The 14,569-nt window shown below is 41.6% G+C and overlaps 1 protein-coding gene across 1 annotated transcript in view; it reads right to left on the reverse strand.

Annotated features, from left to right (window-relative positions):
• Positions 1-805: 805 nt before the first annotated feature.
• si:ch1073-280e3.1 (complement C2) overlaps positions 806-14,569 on the reverse strand; it is a 19,827-nt gene continuing 6,063 nt past the window's right edge. Inside the window, exons 9-20 of the mRNA XM_063205209.1 lie at positions 14,312-14,450; positions 13,949-14,083; positions 13,427-13,528; positions 11,178-11,315; positions 9,646-9,767; positions 8,385-8,511; positions 7,405-7,552; positions 5,538-5,611; positions 4,689-4,798; positions 3,923-4,055; positions 3,594-3,643; positions 806-1,035 (exon numbers count right to left, since the gene is read on the reverse strand). Of these exons, the coding sequence (XP_063061279.1) occupies positions 871-1,035; positions 3,594-3,643; positions 3,923-4,055; positions 4,689-4,798; positions 5,538-5,611; positions 7,405-7,552; positions 8,385-8,511; positions 9,646-9,767; positions 11,178-11,315; positions 13,427-13,528; positions 13,949-14,083; positions 14,312-14,450 (1,443 nt within the window). The 3' untranslated portion in view covers positions 806-870. The remainder of the gene's footprint in view (positions 1,036-3,593; positions 3,644-3,922; positions 4,056-4,688; positions 4,799-5,537; positions 5,612-7,404; positions 7,553-8,384; positions 8,512-9,645; positions 9,768-11,177; positions 11,316-13,426; positions 13,529-13,948; positions 14,084-14,311; positions 14,451-14,569) is intronic.

Raw genomic sequence — 14,569 nt, forward strand, 5'->3', positions numbered from 1 at the left:
AAAGCATTTTTCCCCTGGAGGTAATAGCATGTGAAAGACATGAAATATATGAAGAATTGCATTTATCAGGACTATTCCCGTGTAGACCATAGTTGACTTGGGGAATATGGATGTGGAAGGCCAGTGTGCTAGAATATTATTGTGTAATGCCCAAAACTGAACATTATTAAAGGGGGTATGCCACTATTTTGGGGCTTAATACAGTTAAAGTCGTTGGCCGGGGTTTATAAAGGTTGTAAAGTGTCTTATTTTTCATGTTAAGCGGTGTCTTGCTTTAAGACCAGTTAAAAGAGGGAGTGTATGTAGCTAAGCTAGTGAAAGTCAATGGATCACTGTAGCATGTAACACGGATCCATTGACTTTCACTAGCTTAGCAACATACTCCCTCTTTTAACTTGTCTTAAAGCAAGCCCACTCTGGCCCCTCTCTAGAACCGCCCATGCTTGGTGCAGGTGTTAGTTGTCTATGGGCAGGAAACTCAGATCTTTGAGCAGATGTTAGTTGTCTGCAGGAAGGAAGGTTAGGGCTTGGTATAATGTTGTCTGCAGGAAGGTTAGGGCTTGGTATAATGTTGTCTGCAGGAAGGTTAGGGCTTGGTACAATGTTGTTGGCAGGAATGTGAGGGCTTGATACAGGTGTTAGTTGTTTGCAGGAAGGAAGGTGAGGTCTTGGGGCAGATGTTAACTCTCTTCAGGGAGGAAGGTCAGATCTTGGGACAGGCGTCAATTGTCTGTGGGCAGGAATCTCAGATCTTGTGGCGGTTCTAGACCAAAATTACTAGGGCGACCAAAGAGGGACCAGAAAATAAATTGGCAAAAGAGATCCATTTTTTAATGTTATGAATATATAATGTATATACAAAAAGGTACATCAGTTGTCTGCAGGCAGGAAGGCGAGGTCCTGAGAGAGGTGTTTTCTCAGCCAGGGCATGAGGGAGAAGACGCTGATGTGGAAGTCGCGGGCGTTAGGAGGAGGTTTCCCAGAGTCCTTGTTGGACTTGCATAGATCCACAGTTCCCCAGCTCAGTACACCAACCTGCAAGACCACAACAGCAAGTGACTATTAGATTGATGAGGCTGCCTAATGAGGTGTTTGACTGTATGTGTGTGTTAAGATGTGTATGTCTTTTGTTTTCTTATTTATTTCTTATTTTTTTTATTTTCTTTAGGTTTTGTATTTCTATATTTTTCTAACCTTTTTTATTTATACAATTTATTGATGATTGATGGAGACTGTGACTGCAAACCTAATTGCCCACTGATGGGATTCATAATGTTTTCTGAATCCGAATCTGAATCTGAATCTGAGTAATTCCATTGACCCAGACATGGGCTGTGCTGTAAAATCAACTGGGAAGCCAAGGCCTAATGGTTAGGGAGGTGGTATTAAGATCAGAGGGTTGCAGAATTCAATCCCACCCTTACCTCCCCATCCATGGCTTAAGTGCCCTTGAGCAACGCACTTAACCACACAGGGAGTATTCGAGGGAGTGTAATCAATACCTAGTAAATAACGGTAAGTTGCTTCAGATGAAAGGGTCTGCTAAGTGTAATGTAATAGAAGAACCCCAAAGGTACTCTAATGGTTCCTCAGATATCCTTTTGGGATGACTCCACAGTGGCAAACTGAAGAAAGGTTATTTGAGCGTGGTTCCGATGGGAACTCCTATGGGTTCTCTGAGGAATCTTGAGGTTCTTCCAAGAACTTGAAGGTTCTTAAAGGGCAATTCCGGCCAGTTTGGATTCATATCCCATCTTGGGTGGACCCAGGGAAAAGGATGAAAGGCGAAACCGCGAGAAATTTTCATGCGTGCTGCGCAAAGTTGTTCAATTGCGCTGTTTTCGGTTAAACCCTGGCCCGTCGGGCAGGTATTTGACCTGTTTTAAAGCTCCTAGCGTGAATTAAAACCCTTTGAACGATTTGGCCGTGGTGTGTGGGTCCATACAAGTCGATCTAGTGGTTCACAGTTCCATTAGGTAGCACAGGTACGATACAACAGGAGTTTTCAAAAGTGGCGCACCTACCTCTCTCAGCTTCCGCCTTCCAACTACGTCCGCAAAATGGTTTGCCAAAGTGATACTTCATAGTAATCCATTTTATTTTTGTCCACCAAAGACGAGCCACAATAAACATATTCACACGTTCCCATGCCCTGTGTTGTTATTGTCTCGCAGATTCACTTCTCTGTCACTGAACGCAGTTTAGTGACGTCACGGTGTCACATGACTCCTGGAAGGAATAATTCTTTATCTGTAACAAATATTCTGGTTCGAAAAAGATAACCATGGCCACCAAACTCTTCAATTTAACCACCCCAACGGAGGATCCATCTCAAAATATCAATATATTACGACAGCGCCTCTCTCTCTCACTTCTGTATAATAACTGGATGAGCGAATTGCGTTCCTTCCAGGAGTCATGTGACACCGTGACGTCACTAAACTGCGTTCAGTGACAGAGAAGTGAATCTGCGAGACAATAACAACACAGGACATGGGAACGTGTGAATATGTTTCTTGTGGCTCGTCTTTGGTGGACAAAAATAAAATGGATTACTATGAAGTATCACTTTGGCGAACCATTTTGCGGACGTAGTTGGAAGGCGGAAGCTGAAAGAGGTAGGTGCGCCACTTTTGAAAACTCCTGTTGTATCGTATCTGTGCTACCTAATGGAACTGTGAACCACTAGATCGACTTGTATTGACCCACACACCACGGCCAAATCGTTCAAAGGGTTTTAATTCACGCTAGGAGCTTTAAAACAGGTCAAATACCTGCCCGACGGGCCAGGGTTTAACCGTAAACAGCGCAATTGAACAACTTTGCGCAGCACGCATGAAAATTTCTCGCGATTTCCCCTTTCATCCTTTTCCCTGGGTCCACCCAAGATGGGATATGAATCCAAACTGGCCGGAATTGCCCTTTAAGAGAAACTTTGAAGGGTTATATAGGCCTATTATAGGTCCAAAAGGGGGTCCCAGCGGGAAAAAAGTTTGGGAACCACTGATCTGCACTAGCCTGGCATGAGCCACACATAATACTTCCAGAGATTCTTTAACATAGAGATATGCCAATGTAATAGGTTGCTATGGGCACCTAACATGACCAAGTTCCGGTCTGCCTAAAGGGCCGTGTCATAATACTCCTAGCATTGAATAGAACAGTCCTTAGGTCTGCCTAAAGGGGGATTCCCCCCCCTCCCCCTTGCAATAATAGAACCCGGAAACAAAGAAACCTCTCTGTCTCTACTCTCTCTGATACTTCTCTTCAGTCATATTCATGGTCTGGAGGGTCTTTGACCTGACGCGAATAGAAGGATGGGAGGATTGCACTCAGTGCTGGTTTGCAACGATTGGACAGCTCTCTCCCAGTCGTTGGCTTATTGGCCGGCCGCCTGGTAGCCGACTAAACTCTCCCCAGAGCAGAACTTCCAGACCATGAATACGAAGAAGAAGACGGGTATTATGGGCGGGTCACCAGGCTGGATCTACACAAGGTTGATTGATTATTTCTTTAAGCAATAAATATAATGTATATACAAGTGCAGTATATTGACACTCTGCCTGCCTGCATGGTTGTTTTTGTGAACTTGCCTGAAAATAGCGCATCCCTTTACGGAGAAAGAGGGAACCTCCAGAATCACCTGAAAACACAACATCTCGGTTACTTGAACATTTGCTATGGGTGCTGTGCAATAATCATTAAACATATCAGTCTGCAGAATGAGTTCATCATAGTTAAGAAAAATAGAAAAACAAACAAACAAACAAAATAGAAAAAAGTTTTCTGTGCGTGCGTGCGTGTGTGTGTGTGTGTGTGTGTGTGTGTGTGTGTGTGTGTGTGTGTGTGTGTGTGTGTGTGTGTGTGTGTGTGCATGTGTGTGTGTGTGCATATGCATATGTGCATGCATATGCCAGGGTACCTGGACAGGACACAGCGTCAGTGTGTCCAGTTGTTCCTCCGGTGCACAGGAACCTCTCGGTCACCACCTCCGTCACCGCTGCCGTGGTGTCCTGTGAGAAGGTGCCCTTCGCCTTCTCAATACACTCTGGCCTCTGGGGAGAGGAGATTGGACAGGAAAGTCAGTGGCATGGCAGTAACACTTTAGAATAACTACCTATTCACAGATTTATGAACACTTTATAAATAATGAACTGATTATCAAGAAAATGTCAACAATTGTTTTATAAATGGGCAAGAAATACTTTGTTAACACAGCAGACACAGCCCAGTCACATCGGTCCTGGAAGTTTCTCCACCAAAGACCAGAAGGCATGAAACCACAAAAAACACACACAGTAGAAGTTGATTCCCACTCCACTGTGCTGTAGTAGTTTGATTATTAATCATTTACAAGCATAGGTACTTGCATTGTTAACCCCTTAAGACACGGCTTTATACATTTGTTGTTACCAGTATGATAATGACCAAGTCGTGGTGCATTACTAAAAGGCCTGTGTTGTGTCATAGTATTGTAGTGCTATGGTAGGTACATTTCAATGACTATTACAGCGTGCCACTGGAGGTACGGCGCGCATTAAGGGGCTACATGTCACTTATTATTAAATGTTAATTATGTGTTTATAAAGCTGTAAATAGGTAGTTATTCTAAAGTGTTACAGATGCATGGACAGACATTTTGGGTGGCAGTGGTTAACTAATGCATGTATGAATCTCATACAACTTGCCTTCTCTGCTCCCAGCTGGATGTGTGTTTGCATTTTCTTCATTGTGTTTTGCCCACGTGTCCTACTGAAGAAGTGTGCCTGTGTCTCACTCAGACCCAGCAGAGTGCTCTCTACACACACACACACACACACACACACACACACACACACACACACACACACACACACACACACACACACACACACACACACACACACACACACACACACACACACACACACACACACACATACACACACACGCACGCACGCACGCACACACACACACATTGTTCTTTATTTGTGCCCACAATTGAAAATGTAGCACACACAAATGTAGCAGTTGCAAGGCTACTCAGTCCTGACTCAGGCAATTGAAAACTACACTGATCAAAGTGATTGTCCAAAGCAAAATATTACTTATACGTAGAAATTTGTGTCGACTTAAAATTAGTGATTGCCGTCAGTGTTTGAGCTCATGTGACATCCATGTGATGGCTGTCTTATAACAATAATAATTACATTTGTAAAGCACATATTCATACATAGAATGTAGTTTTAAAGTGATGGTGGATAGAGGAAATGAGCTCATATTACACCTCCCCTTGAGTTAAATCAGCTAGCCACCAATTTTACTGCCAGCTAGCCGCCAGCTGGTCTCATAGGATTCAATGTTAATTGCTAGCATGGAGGTAAAATTTGAACTGCCATACGTGGAGAACGATTGACACTACAGGAGAAAGGTAAAACTCAATCATTTAACTCAGGGAGAGGTGTATAATAAGCGTATTTCCAGTAATGGCACAGTATCACTTTAAGTGCTCTAGTAATAATAAATAGAGATTAAAAACACATTGACTATCATCTTACCATGCTGGGCACAGGTGGAGTTGACCATCTTCAGCGCTCGACTGGAGGGCACGGTGCATGGCAAGCAGACGGGCCTGTGGAGATTATATTGACCAATCAAAAGGAGACCTGATCTGACATAAATGAGATGTTTCCCGAAAACATTACAATTAGCAACCAAACCACACACCCACAAAAACATTACAATCAGCAACTCTAACCCCCCCCCCCCCACACACACACACACACACACACACACACGTATCACTAAAACAATGGCTTTCCATTAACGGAGCCCCTGATTGCTGTTTATGCCTAGGAAAGATGTACAGTATATCACGAAAGTGAATACACCCCTCACAGTTTTGCAAATTTTTGAGTATATCTTTTCATAGGAAAGCATTACAGAAATGTAACTTTGACACAATGATTAGTGACCTTTTAACAACATATTTAACCGCTTAAATTTCTTGTTCACTCAAAAAACAAAATACAGCCATTAATGTTTGAACATGTACTCACAAAAGTGAGTACACCCCAGATTAAAATCCGGTAGAGAAGGGGCTATGTTGGCTCGAATCGTCTCGAAATGAAACGAAATGAAAAGGGATGACAAGGGAGGTCATCAGTGTGCGTTTCAACCTTTCTTTGCATTGAACTTTTACATTTTGAGTCTGCATCTGTCTTAAATAGATTGGTGTGAGATTTGAATGCAATCCTATGGAGAATATCATGATCTGCTTCAGTAGTCACAGTGCATGTTGACATGCATGTTTCTTTTAGGTGTATTTCAGATTGCCAATGTTGACAGCATTCATGCATCCCCAAACCATGTCAGTCCCACTACCATGCTTGGCTTATGAGAGGATACACCTTTTTTGCACAACTCACTTGTTTACCACCACACATGCTTGACACCATCTAAAGCATATTTGTTTATCTTGGTCTCTTCAGATCACACAACATGGTTCCAGTGATCCATGTCCTTGGTCTGTTCATCTCTCTTGAGACCAAGATAAACAAATTTGCTTTAGATGGTGTCAAGCATGTGTGGTGGTAAACAAGTGAGCTGTACAAAAAAGGTGTATCCTCTCTTAAGCCAAGCATGGTAGTGGGACTGACATGGTTTGGGGATGCATGAATGCTGTCAACATTGGCAATCTGAAATACACCTAAAAGAAACATGCATGTCAACATGCACTGTGACTACTGAAGCAGATCATGATATTCTCCATAGGATTGCATTCAAATCTCACACCAATCTATTTAAGCCAGATGCAGACTCAAAATGTAAAAGTTCAATGCAAAGAAAGGTTGAAACGCACACTGATGACCTCCCTTGTCATCCCTTTTCATTTCGTTTCATTTCGAGACGATTCGAGCCAACATAGCCCCTTCTCTACCGGATTTTAATCTGGGGTGTACTCACTTTTGTGAGTACATGTTCAAACATTAATGGCTGTATTTTGTTTTTTTCTGAGTGAACAAGAAATTTAAGCGGTTAAATATGTTGTTAAAAGGTCACTAATCATTGTGTCAAAGTTACATTTCTGTAATGCTTTCCTATGAAAAGATATACTCAAAAATCTGCGAAACAGTGAGGGGTGTATTCACTTTCGTGATATACTGTAGGCCTATACAAACATTGGATAGTCAAAATATTCACACTAATTGTGCTTCCAAAAGACTTTGTTAATGCTCTGTAGATATGAACTAGCATCACGCCATCACATGCCCCCTATATGTCCAGGAGTGCATTTCTCGAACTATGTTAGCTACTTTGTTGTTTGCAATGCAATTTCCCATTGACAACTACCCAAGTTCATGCTAACTGGCTAACAACTACGCTTTTGAGAAACACACCCCAGTGTTGCTTGACCTACTGTACCTTGCCTGCTGGGACACGGATACATTCTTCTCCAGCTTTATCAAAGCAATGTCGTAGTCATAAAACTCCTTCACCTTCTTGAACCGGAGGCCTTTCACATCGTACTGCGGGTGTAGAACCAGCTCCGCAGCGTTTATTTGACTATTACCTGTAAACAAACAAATAAATAAACAAATTAAAGTATGTGAATTTATTATGATAAGTAGCCTAATAATGATCCCATTTGATCACTGTTACTGTAAAATGCGACTAATCCAAGAGCTAACTCCTCAGCTATGCCAAATTATAAAAAAGTAGGCCTACAGTAAGATATCAAGGGTATTGTAAGATGTTGTAGAGGTAGTGCGGTAGAAGTCAAGTTAGATTTATTGTCCCTTTCTTTACATGCACTAGTCATACAGTGACTTGAAATTATGTTTCTTAATTACCCATGCGTGGAGACTTTAGGTATAGACATAGACAATACAGACATAGACATACAGACATGGACATACAGACATGGACAACAGCAGCCATGTACTGTACGTAGAAGAGCATGTAAAAACCAGAGGAGTTTGTATTGTGCATATATTTACATTATCCTAGTGCAATGTAACGGAGGCCAACTGGCAGAGTGTGGCATGGAACTTCAAAACCTCCCTCCCGAAGCCTCATACAGTATCGGTAGCGCTGAATACTTAGTATTAGTATGTATTAGAATTAGTATTAGTTATAGTAATAATACCGGTAGTTAGGCTCAAGGAAGCTGACAATGGGGTGACAAAGGGGTCATTTGTCTCGTGCCCAGGGGGAAAGGGGCCCCAGAATTTGGCCCTCATTACATTCTATATATTGAATGGGCGGCCATTTCAGATGACTTTGCCCTGGGCCCAGTAAGAGCTGTCAGTGGTCCTGGTTAGGCTATAAAAATATGGAATACTAACCGACTGAAGGACACCTTGTCTGCTGTAGCAGTGGTGTTGCCATACTTGAATACTAACCGACTCTGATGGAGACCTTGTCTGGTGTAGCGATGGTGTTGCCTCCAGCGGTGGGCTTGCTGAGGCAGTGGGCTGCGGTCAGCACCCAGGAAGGACTCAGCAGGGAGCCCTGACACGTGCCTGTATTCTGCAGGGAAGATAGAGGGGTAGGAGAGCACAGAAATGGAATGTCTGGTTGTTAGATGCATCGCTATAAGAGGGTATGTCCGTCCATTGGTCTTTCCGTCCGTCGGCCTGTCTGTCTGTCTGTCCGTCCGTCTAAAATGCATTCTATAATTGTAAATCCCTCCTGTGTCCACAAGGCGAAGGAGTGCATAGACAGACGCATCTTTGTCCGCCTGTCGGACTTGTTTTTTAAACATTTTCATTGGCCTTTACACCTTTACCATTCAGAGAGGACAGTGAGAGAGACAGGAATTGAAAGAGTAGAGACAGATGGCAAAGGATCTGGAAACGACCGACCTCGCACTGGAAGTAGAGTTACCGAGTAGAGTAGAGTAGAGCAGTGGTTCTTAACGTTTTTAAAGCACCCCCTTACCTGTGCCAAAGACAAGCTGCGTACCCCTAACCTAAACTACACGTGTATACGCACTGAAAAAGGATTGAAGTGATTAATTACAATGATTCTTGCTTGAGACATCTTAATGCCTTTACATGGGGACCAAAACATGTGTTCATTTGGTTTTGATTTAGCCTAAGTATAGTGTTCGGAAGCCGAAAATTCAGTGAAAAAATTTCCCTGCACCCCTTGAAATCTCTGGCGCACCCCCAGGGGCTGCCCACACCCCAGGTTAAGAGCACAGTAGAGTAGGGTAGAGATAGTGGCCCAGGACGAGTGGAGGCTCAGAATTAGGTCGTCATTACATTGTATGTGTAAAGAGAGGGGGGACCTTTCCACTGACTTTGTCCCGGGCCCAACAAGAGCGGTCAGCGCTGCTGGTTGCAAAACCTAGAGAATTTTTTCTTTGTAGTTACGTCAGTGATCTCGAAGCAAATGAATGCCACTGATTCACTATTGCGTCAATCCGAATGCACTTCCAAGGTGATATGTCTACTGGCCCTCATTTGATTCCCATAATCGTCTACACATTGCAAGACATATCAAGCATGTAGTAAGTTTCTTTATACATGCTATACAGACACAAAATAGGCTATATCAGATGAACTGTGTGATATCTGTGATACATGCACGCAGGTACGCACACACGCATGCACACACACACACAAAAGATTCACAGATCTAGGATGTAATGACACTCACCCAGTTAACATTAACATTGACATGCCAAGGCCTGGTTTCTCCGGGCTGGCCCTGGTCTGAGCCCAGGTGTCTGTCCTCCACCTCCTCCCATGCTACACCGCACATGCTCACCGCCTTATCACCTAGCAACAGAAATGTTTACTGGTCAAAGGAGTTTAAGTGCAGTGTTGCCAGATGTGTCTGATCAAATCCTGCCCAAAAGGTTCTCAAAAACCGTCAAAATGTGCTAAATTCGGCCCAATTTCAACAAATTGCATTGACTTCGATGAGCCCAAAACTGCAGGAAAAAAACGCCAAATGGCCTATTTTTCCCGTTTTAACCCGCAGACGGCCATCCCTGTAGCCCAATTGGGCAGGTAATAGGGATGCAAACGATTAATCGATCTTGAATCGACTTTAATCGATCAATACCTTAATCGATTAAAAAACATTAATCGCAATTAATCGACAATTCAACTGACAAGAGACCCAGGTGAAATGGGCATGTGAAGAGTGTGTGTGAAGAGGGGTGTGAATAGTGGGAATATTTAAATCACCTTTGAATTAAAGAATTGAAATACTATTAATTTAAATGTGTTTTTTATCTCATTTTTTTATTAAAATTTTTAGATTTAGTAGGGTTTTTTTCGAGAAACATTGAGAGTTTTGGGGGGGAAACGCCGCTTATCAATTAATCGTAAGTCGATCGATAAGACTATCAACTAATGATTAATGAATTAATCGATAATTTGCATCCCGAGCAGGTAACGGCCCAATCTAGCAACACTGTTTAAGTGTACAGCAGCTTATGCAACAACTGGACCTCTGTTTTTTAGCTTTCAACATGTAGAGTAGTAGAGAAGTGTAGAGTTACATGTAAGTGTGTTCAAGTACCACGAGAAACGCTATAAGTCAGTGACGTTTCAGCAGTAGCACAAGTCAGGGCGGCGCAACGCCAGTGCCACTATTGTATGGATTTTGTTTAGTTGCGTTTGTTTTTTAGTGGACTATTTATGAAGCATATTCATTGCAGCATATCAACCACCAATTGCTAATTAATTAATGGGCATTAGATGTCGTTGCGCCACCTGACGTCTGAGCCAAATATTGACCTTTATTACTCTATTGATCCCACGGGAAAATGAAGGTGCCTTAAACATAGTAGTACACATAATAATAATAATGCACATTGAAAGAAAGGTAAACACAAAGCACGCATACACACACACACACACACACCATATGTCTTTTTCATATTTTTTCAGATAGTATGCTCTACTCCAAACTGTTATTTTACAAGGTATTTGGGTAAGTGCACAGATATGTACATTTTTTGTAAAAAAGCAGCACTCTACAGTTGAGTGTGATTCTAGTATTTTATTTCAGTGGGTTAGCATGACACACAGACGTTTCAGCCTAAGCCTTCTTCGGCGTCTTGAAGACATTTGAAGACGCTGAAAAACGTCTGTCTGTCATTCTAACCCACTAAAATAAAATACAAGAATCACAGTGAGAGTGCTGCTTTCCTACCAAAGACTTAACAGTTGACTCACTGATCATCTCGTTGAAGACCTTTCCAAGCTGTTTGTAACCCTGCAGGATGAACACGTGGTCTTCACCCTTCTTTTTGGAGGCGATCCCATTCAGCTCCTTCTTGTTCAGTGTCTCCCCAACACCAAATACATATACGTCTGAGGAGGAAGGATGGTAACACTGTATTTTAGCATTACATCTATTAGCACTAATACATACAATGTTAATGCCTGTATAAGTAAATTGTAAGGCATGTACTAAGCAAAATCAAACATTTGTTAGGTCCTTACTATATTACAGTTGTGCTCATATGTTTACATACCCCAGCAGAATAAACGCTTTCTCTGCGATTTCTCACAAAATATGAAGGATTACACAAAACCTTTTTTTTCACTCATGGCTAGTGACTGTCTTAAGATATTTATTAGCAATCTTCTGTGTTTACTGTTTCAAAAGCATGATCACAACCCAAACTACCCAAATGACCCTGTTCAAAAGTTTACATACCCTAGTTTCTGATGCTGAATATGGCCCTGTTTAACATCAGGGACCGCTCTAAATTGTTTGTGGTAGTTGTGGATAAGGCTCTTAATGTTCTCAGATGACAAAACAGCACATTCTTCCTGGCAGAATGGTTGTTTCCTATAATATCTTTGGGTGTCTTGCTGGAACCTCACATTTGAGGTTTCCCCTGAGTGGCGCAATGATGTTGAGATCAGGAGAGTGAGATGGACGCTCAAAAAACCTTCATATTATTCTTTCTGAAGCTAATGACGGGTTGATTTGGCTTTCTGTGTCGAAATATTGTCATGTTGGCACCGTTGGAATTTCAATTCAGAAATGCAATATGAGGAGTTTGGTTGGAATCAAGCCAATGGGCAAGGGAATCATTGCATTGCAATGATCATTGCAAGGGAAATTGTTCAGGAGGCATAGGACAACCAAAAAATAACTTCAGGTGAAATATAGGACAACATGAAAAAATGTTTTAAACTGTACAGGAAAGAGGCACTTGAGGAAAGATGGGTTGTTGGGGGTTGCCAGGAGAAAGCCATTACCACAAAAATGCAAACATGTTATTTTGCATATGATGCACCAAATAGCACGGTGAGAAGCATCAAAATGCCTGTGACAAAGTCATTTGGGAAAATGAGATCAATATGGAACTTTTTTAGGCCACTATTAACAGTACCATTTGGAGAACAGTCAATGGAGCCTATGATGAAAGTTACACCATACCCTTCTGTGAAACATGGTCATGGACCACTGATTTCATGGGGACATTTGAGTTACAAATGCATTATACTTTTGATCCATACTCGCAGAATGATGAATACATTGCCCTGTGAAAAATACTGGAGGAAACTTGACACACATCAGCCTTGAAACTGCACATGGTCCATTGTTTGGACATGCCAACATGACAATATTTCAACACAGAAAGCCAAATCAACCCGTCACTAGCTTCAGACAGAATAAAATGAAGTTTTTGAGCGACCGTCTCACTCTCCTGATCTCAACATCATTGAGCCATTCAGGGGAAACCTCAAATGTGAGGTTCCAGCAAGACACCCAAAAATATTATAGGAAACAACCATTCTGCCAGGAAGAATGTGCTGTTTTGTCATCTGAGAACATTAAGAGCCTTATCCACAACTACCACAAACAATTTAGAGCGGTCCCTGATGTTAAACAGGGCCATATTCAGCATTAGAAACTAGGGTATGTAAACTTTTGAACAGGGTCATTTGGGTAGTTTGGGTTGTGATCATGCTTTTGAAAGAGTAAACACAGAATATTACTAATAAATATCTTAAGCTAGTCACTAGCAATGAGTGAAAAAAAGGTTTTGTGTAATCCTTCATATTTTGTGAGAAATCGCGAAGAAAGCGTTTATTCTGCTGGGGTATGTAAACATATGAGCACAACTGTATGTTATTATATTATATTATTATGTTATATTGGCAACAAATCCCTAATTGTGCATAAACAAGACATTTGCGAAAATATGCCTAACAAATGCTTGATTTTGCTCAGTACATGCCTTACAAATTACTTATGCAGTATACAGGCATTAACATTGTATGTATTATTGCTAATAGATGTAATGCTAAAAATAAAGTGTTATCGGAAGGATTCACAGAAAACAAGAATTGAAACACAAGAAATTCCATTGGAAAAATTAGAGCTAAGAAATTATACAGTATTAATGAGTCGTATATGTATTTGTGTCAATGTGTTCAAACTCAAAGGTGCTTTAGTCACTAACCAAGAAGGCTCTCCGCAGTGTGGTCATCCTTCGAGGTGTAATTGAACAGGTCACGGATTTGAGACAGTACAGCCTTGGGACTGCCTCCCGTATTTGAGTGCCCTAAAGAGCGAGAGAGAGAAAGAGAAAGAGAAAGAGAAAGAGAGAATAATTATATGGTGCATTATATACAACATGTATCTATTTTTCTTTTTACTTTCACAGCAACACTCACCAAAGACACAAAAAAAATCTAAATTAGATTGAGGGACAAATAGGGCAACACACATTCCTGTAAAATTTCGATTATCACCTTCATATTTTGTCAGAGGGAAGAGTCTCTTATCTGACAACTGATGACTGAAGTACCCTGAAAAGCTTTCAAGGTGTGCGAGCCCTCACATCACTTTCATATTTAGGCTACCATCAGTTGTGATGAGGATGAGGTTTGGTTTGTCATATCAGTTGTAATGAGAATGAGGTTTGCTGTGTCATATTTACCGTCAGTTGTAATGAGAATGAGGTTTGCTGTGTCATATTTACCGTCAGTTGTGATGAGAATGACGTTTGGGGTGTCTTTGAATGCCTGCTCATCCCTGGCCTTCAGTAACGACAGCTGCTCATACACATTCTTCAGAGCACTCTGAATGTTGGTGCCTGTGCCTGTCCTTCCATGGCCTACAATTAACGAAGCATTGAGTTACGACACTGGGTTGTCCTTTTTCAGATGCCAAAAGTGTGAAAACTTTACAGTATAATAATAATAATAATAATAATAATAATAATAATAATAATAGTAATGAAGAGGAAAACCTATTTTCCTGTCTTCTGTTGTGTAATGATGTGTAACTGTATATCTTGCCCATTAGAATATACTATACTGTTATATAATTGTAAAAAACCCACTATCATATTTGAATTTCATAAGTTTGTTGAGAACCAAGGACGCCTGGTCGCTTTCGATGCTGGTGATGGGTGCGATGACTCTGGCGGTGCTGGCGAAGGAGATGATGTGAAACTTAAGAGTCACCTCATAGCTGTCCAGCTGGAAGACACACACACACGCGCACGCACGCACGCCCGCACGCACGCACACACACACACACACACACGCACGCACGCACACACATACACACACACGCACAAACAAAGGACACAATACAA

The sequence above is a fragment of the Engraulis encrasicolus genome, chromosome 8 (genome assembly GCF_034702125.1).
Source record: "Engraulis encrasicolus isolate BLACKSEA-1 chromosome 8, IST_EnEncr_1.0, whole genome shotgun sequence".
Lineage (NCBI taxonomy): Eukaryota > Metazoa > Chordata > Actinopteri > Clupeiformes > Engraulidae > Engraulis > Engraulis encrasicolus.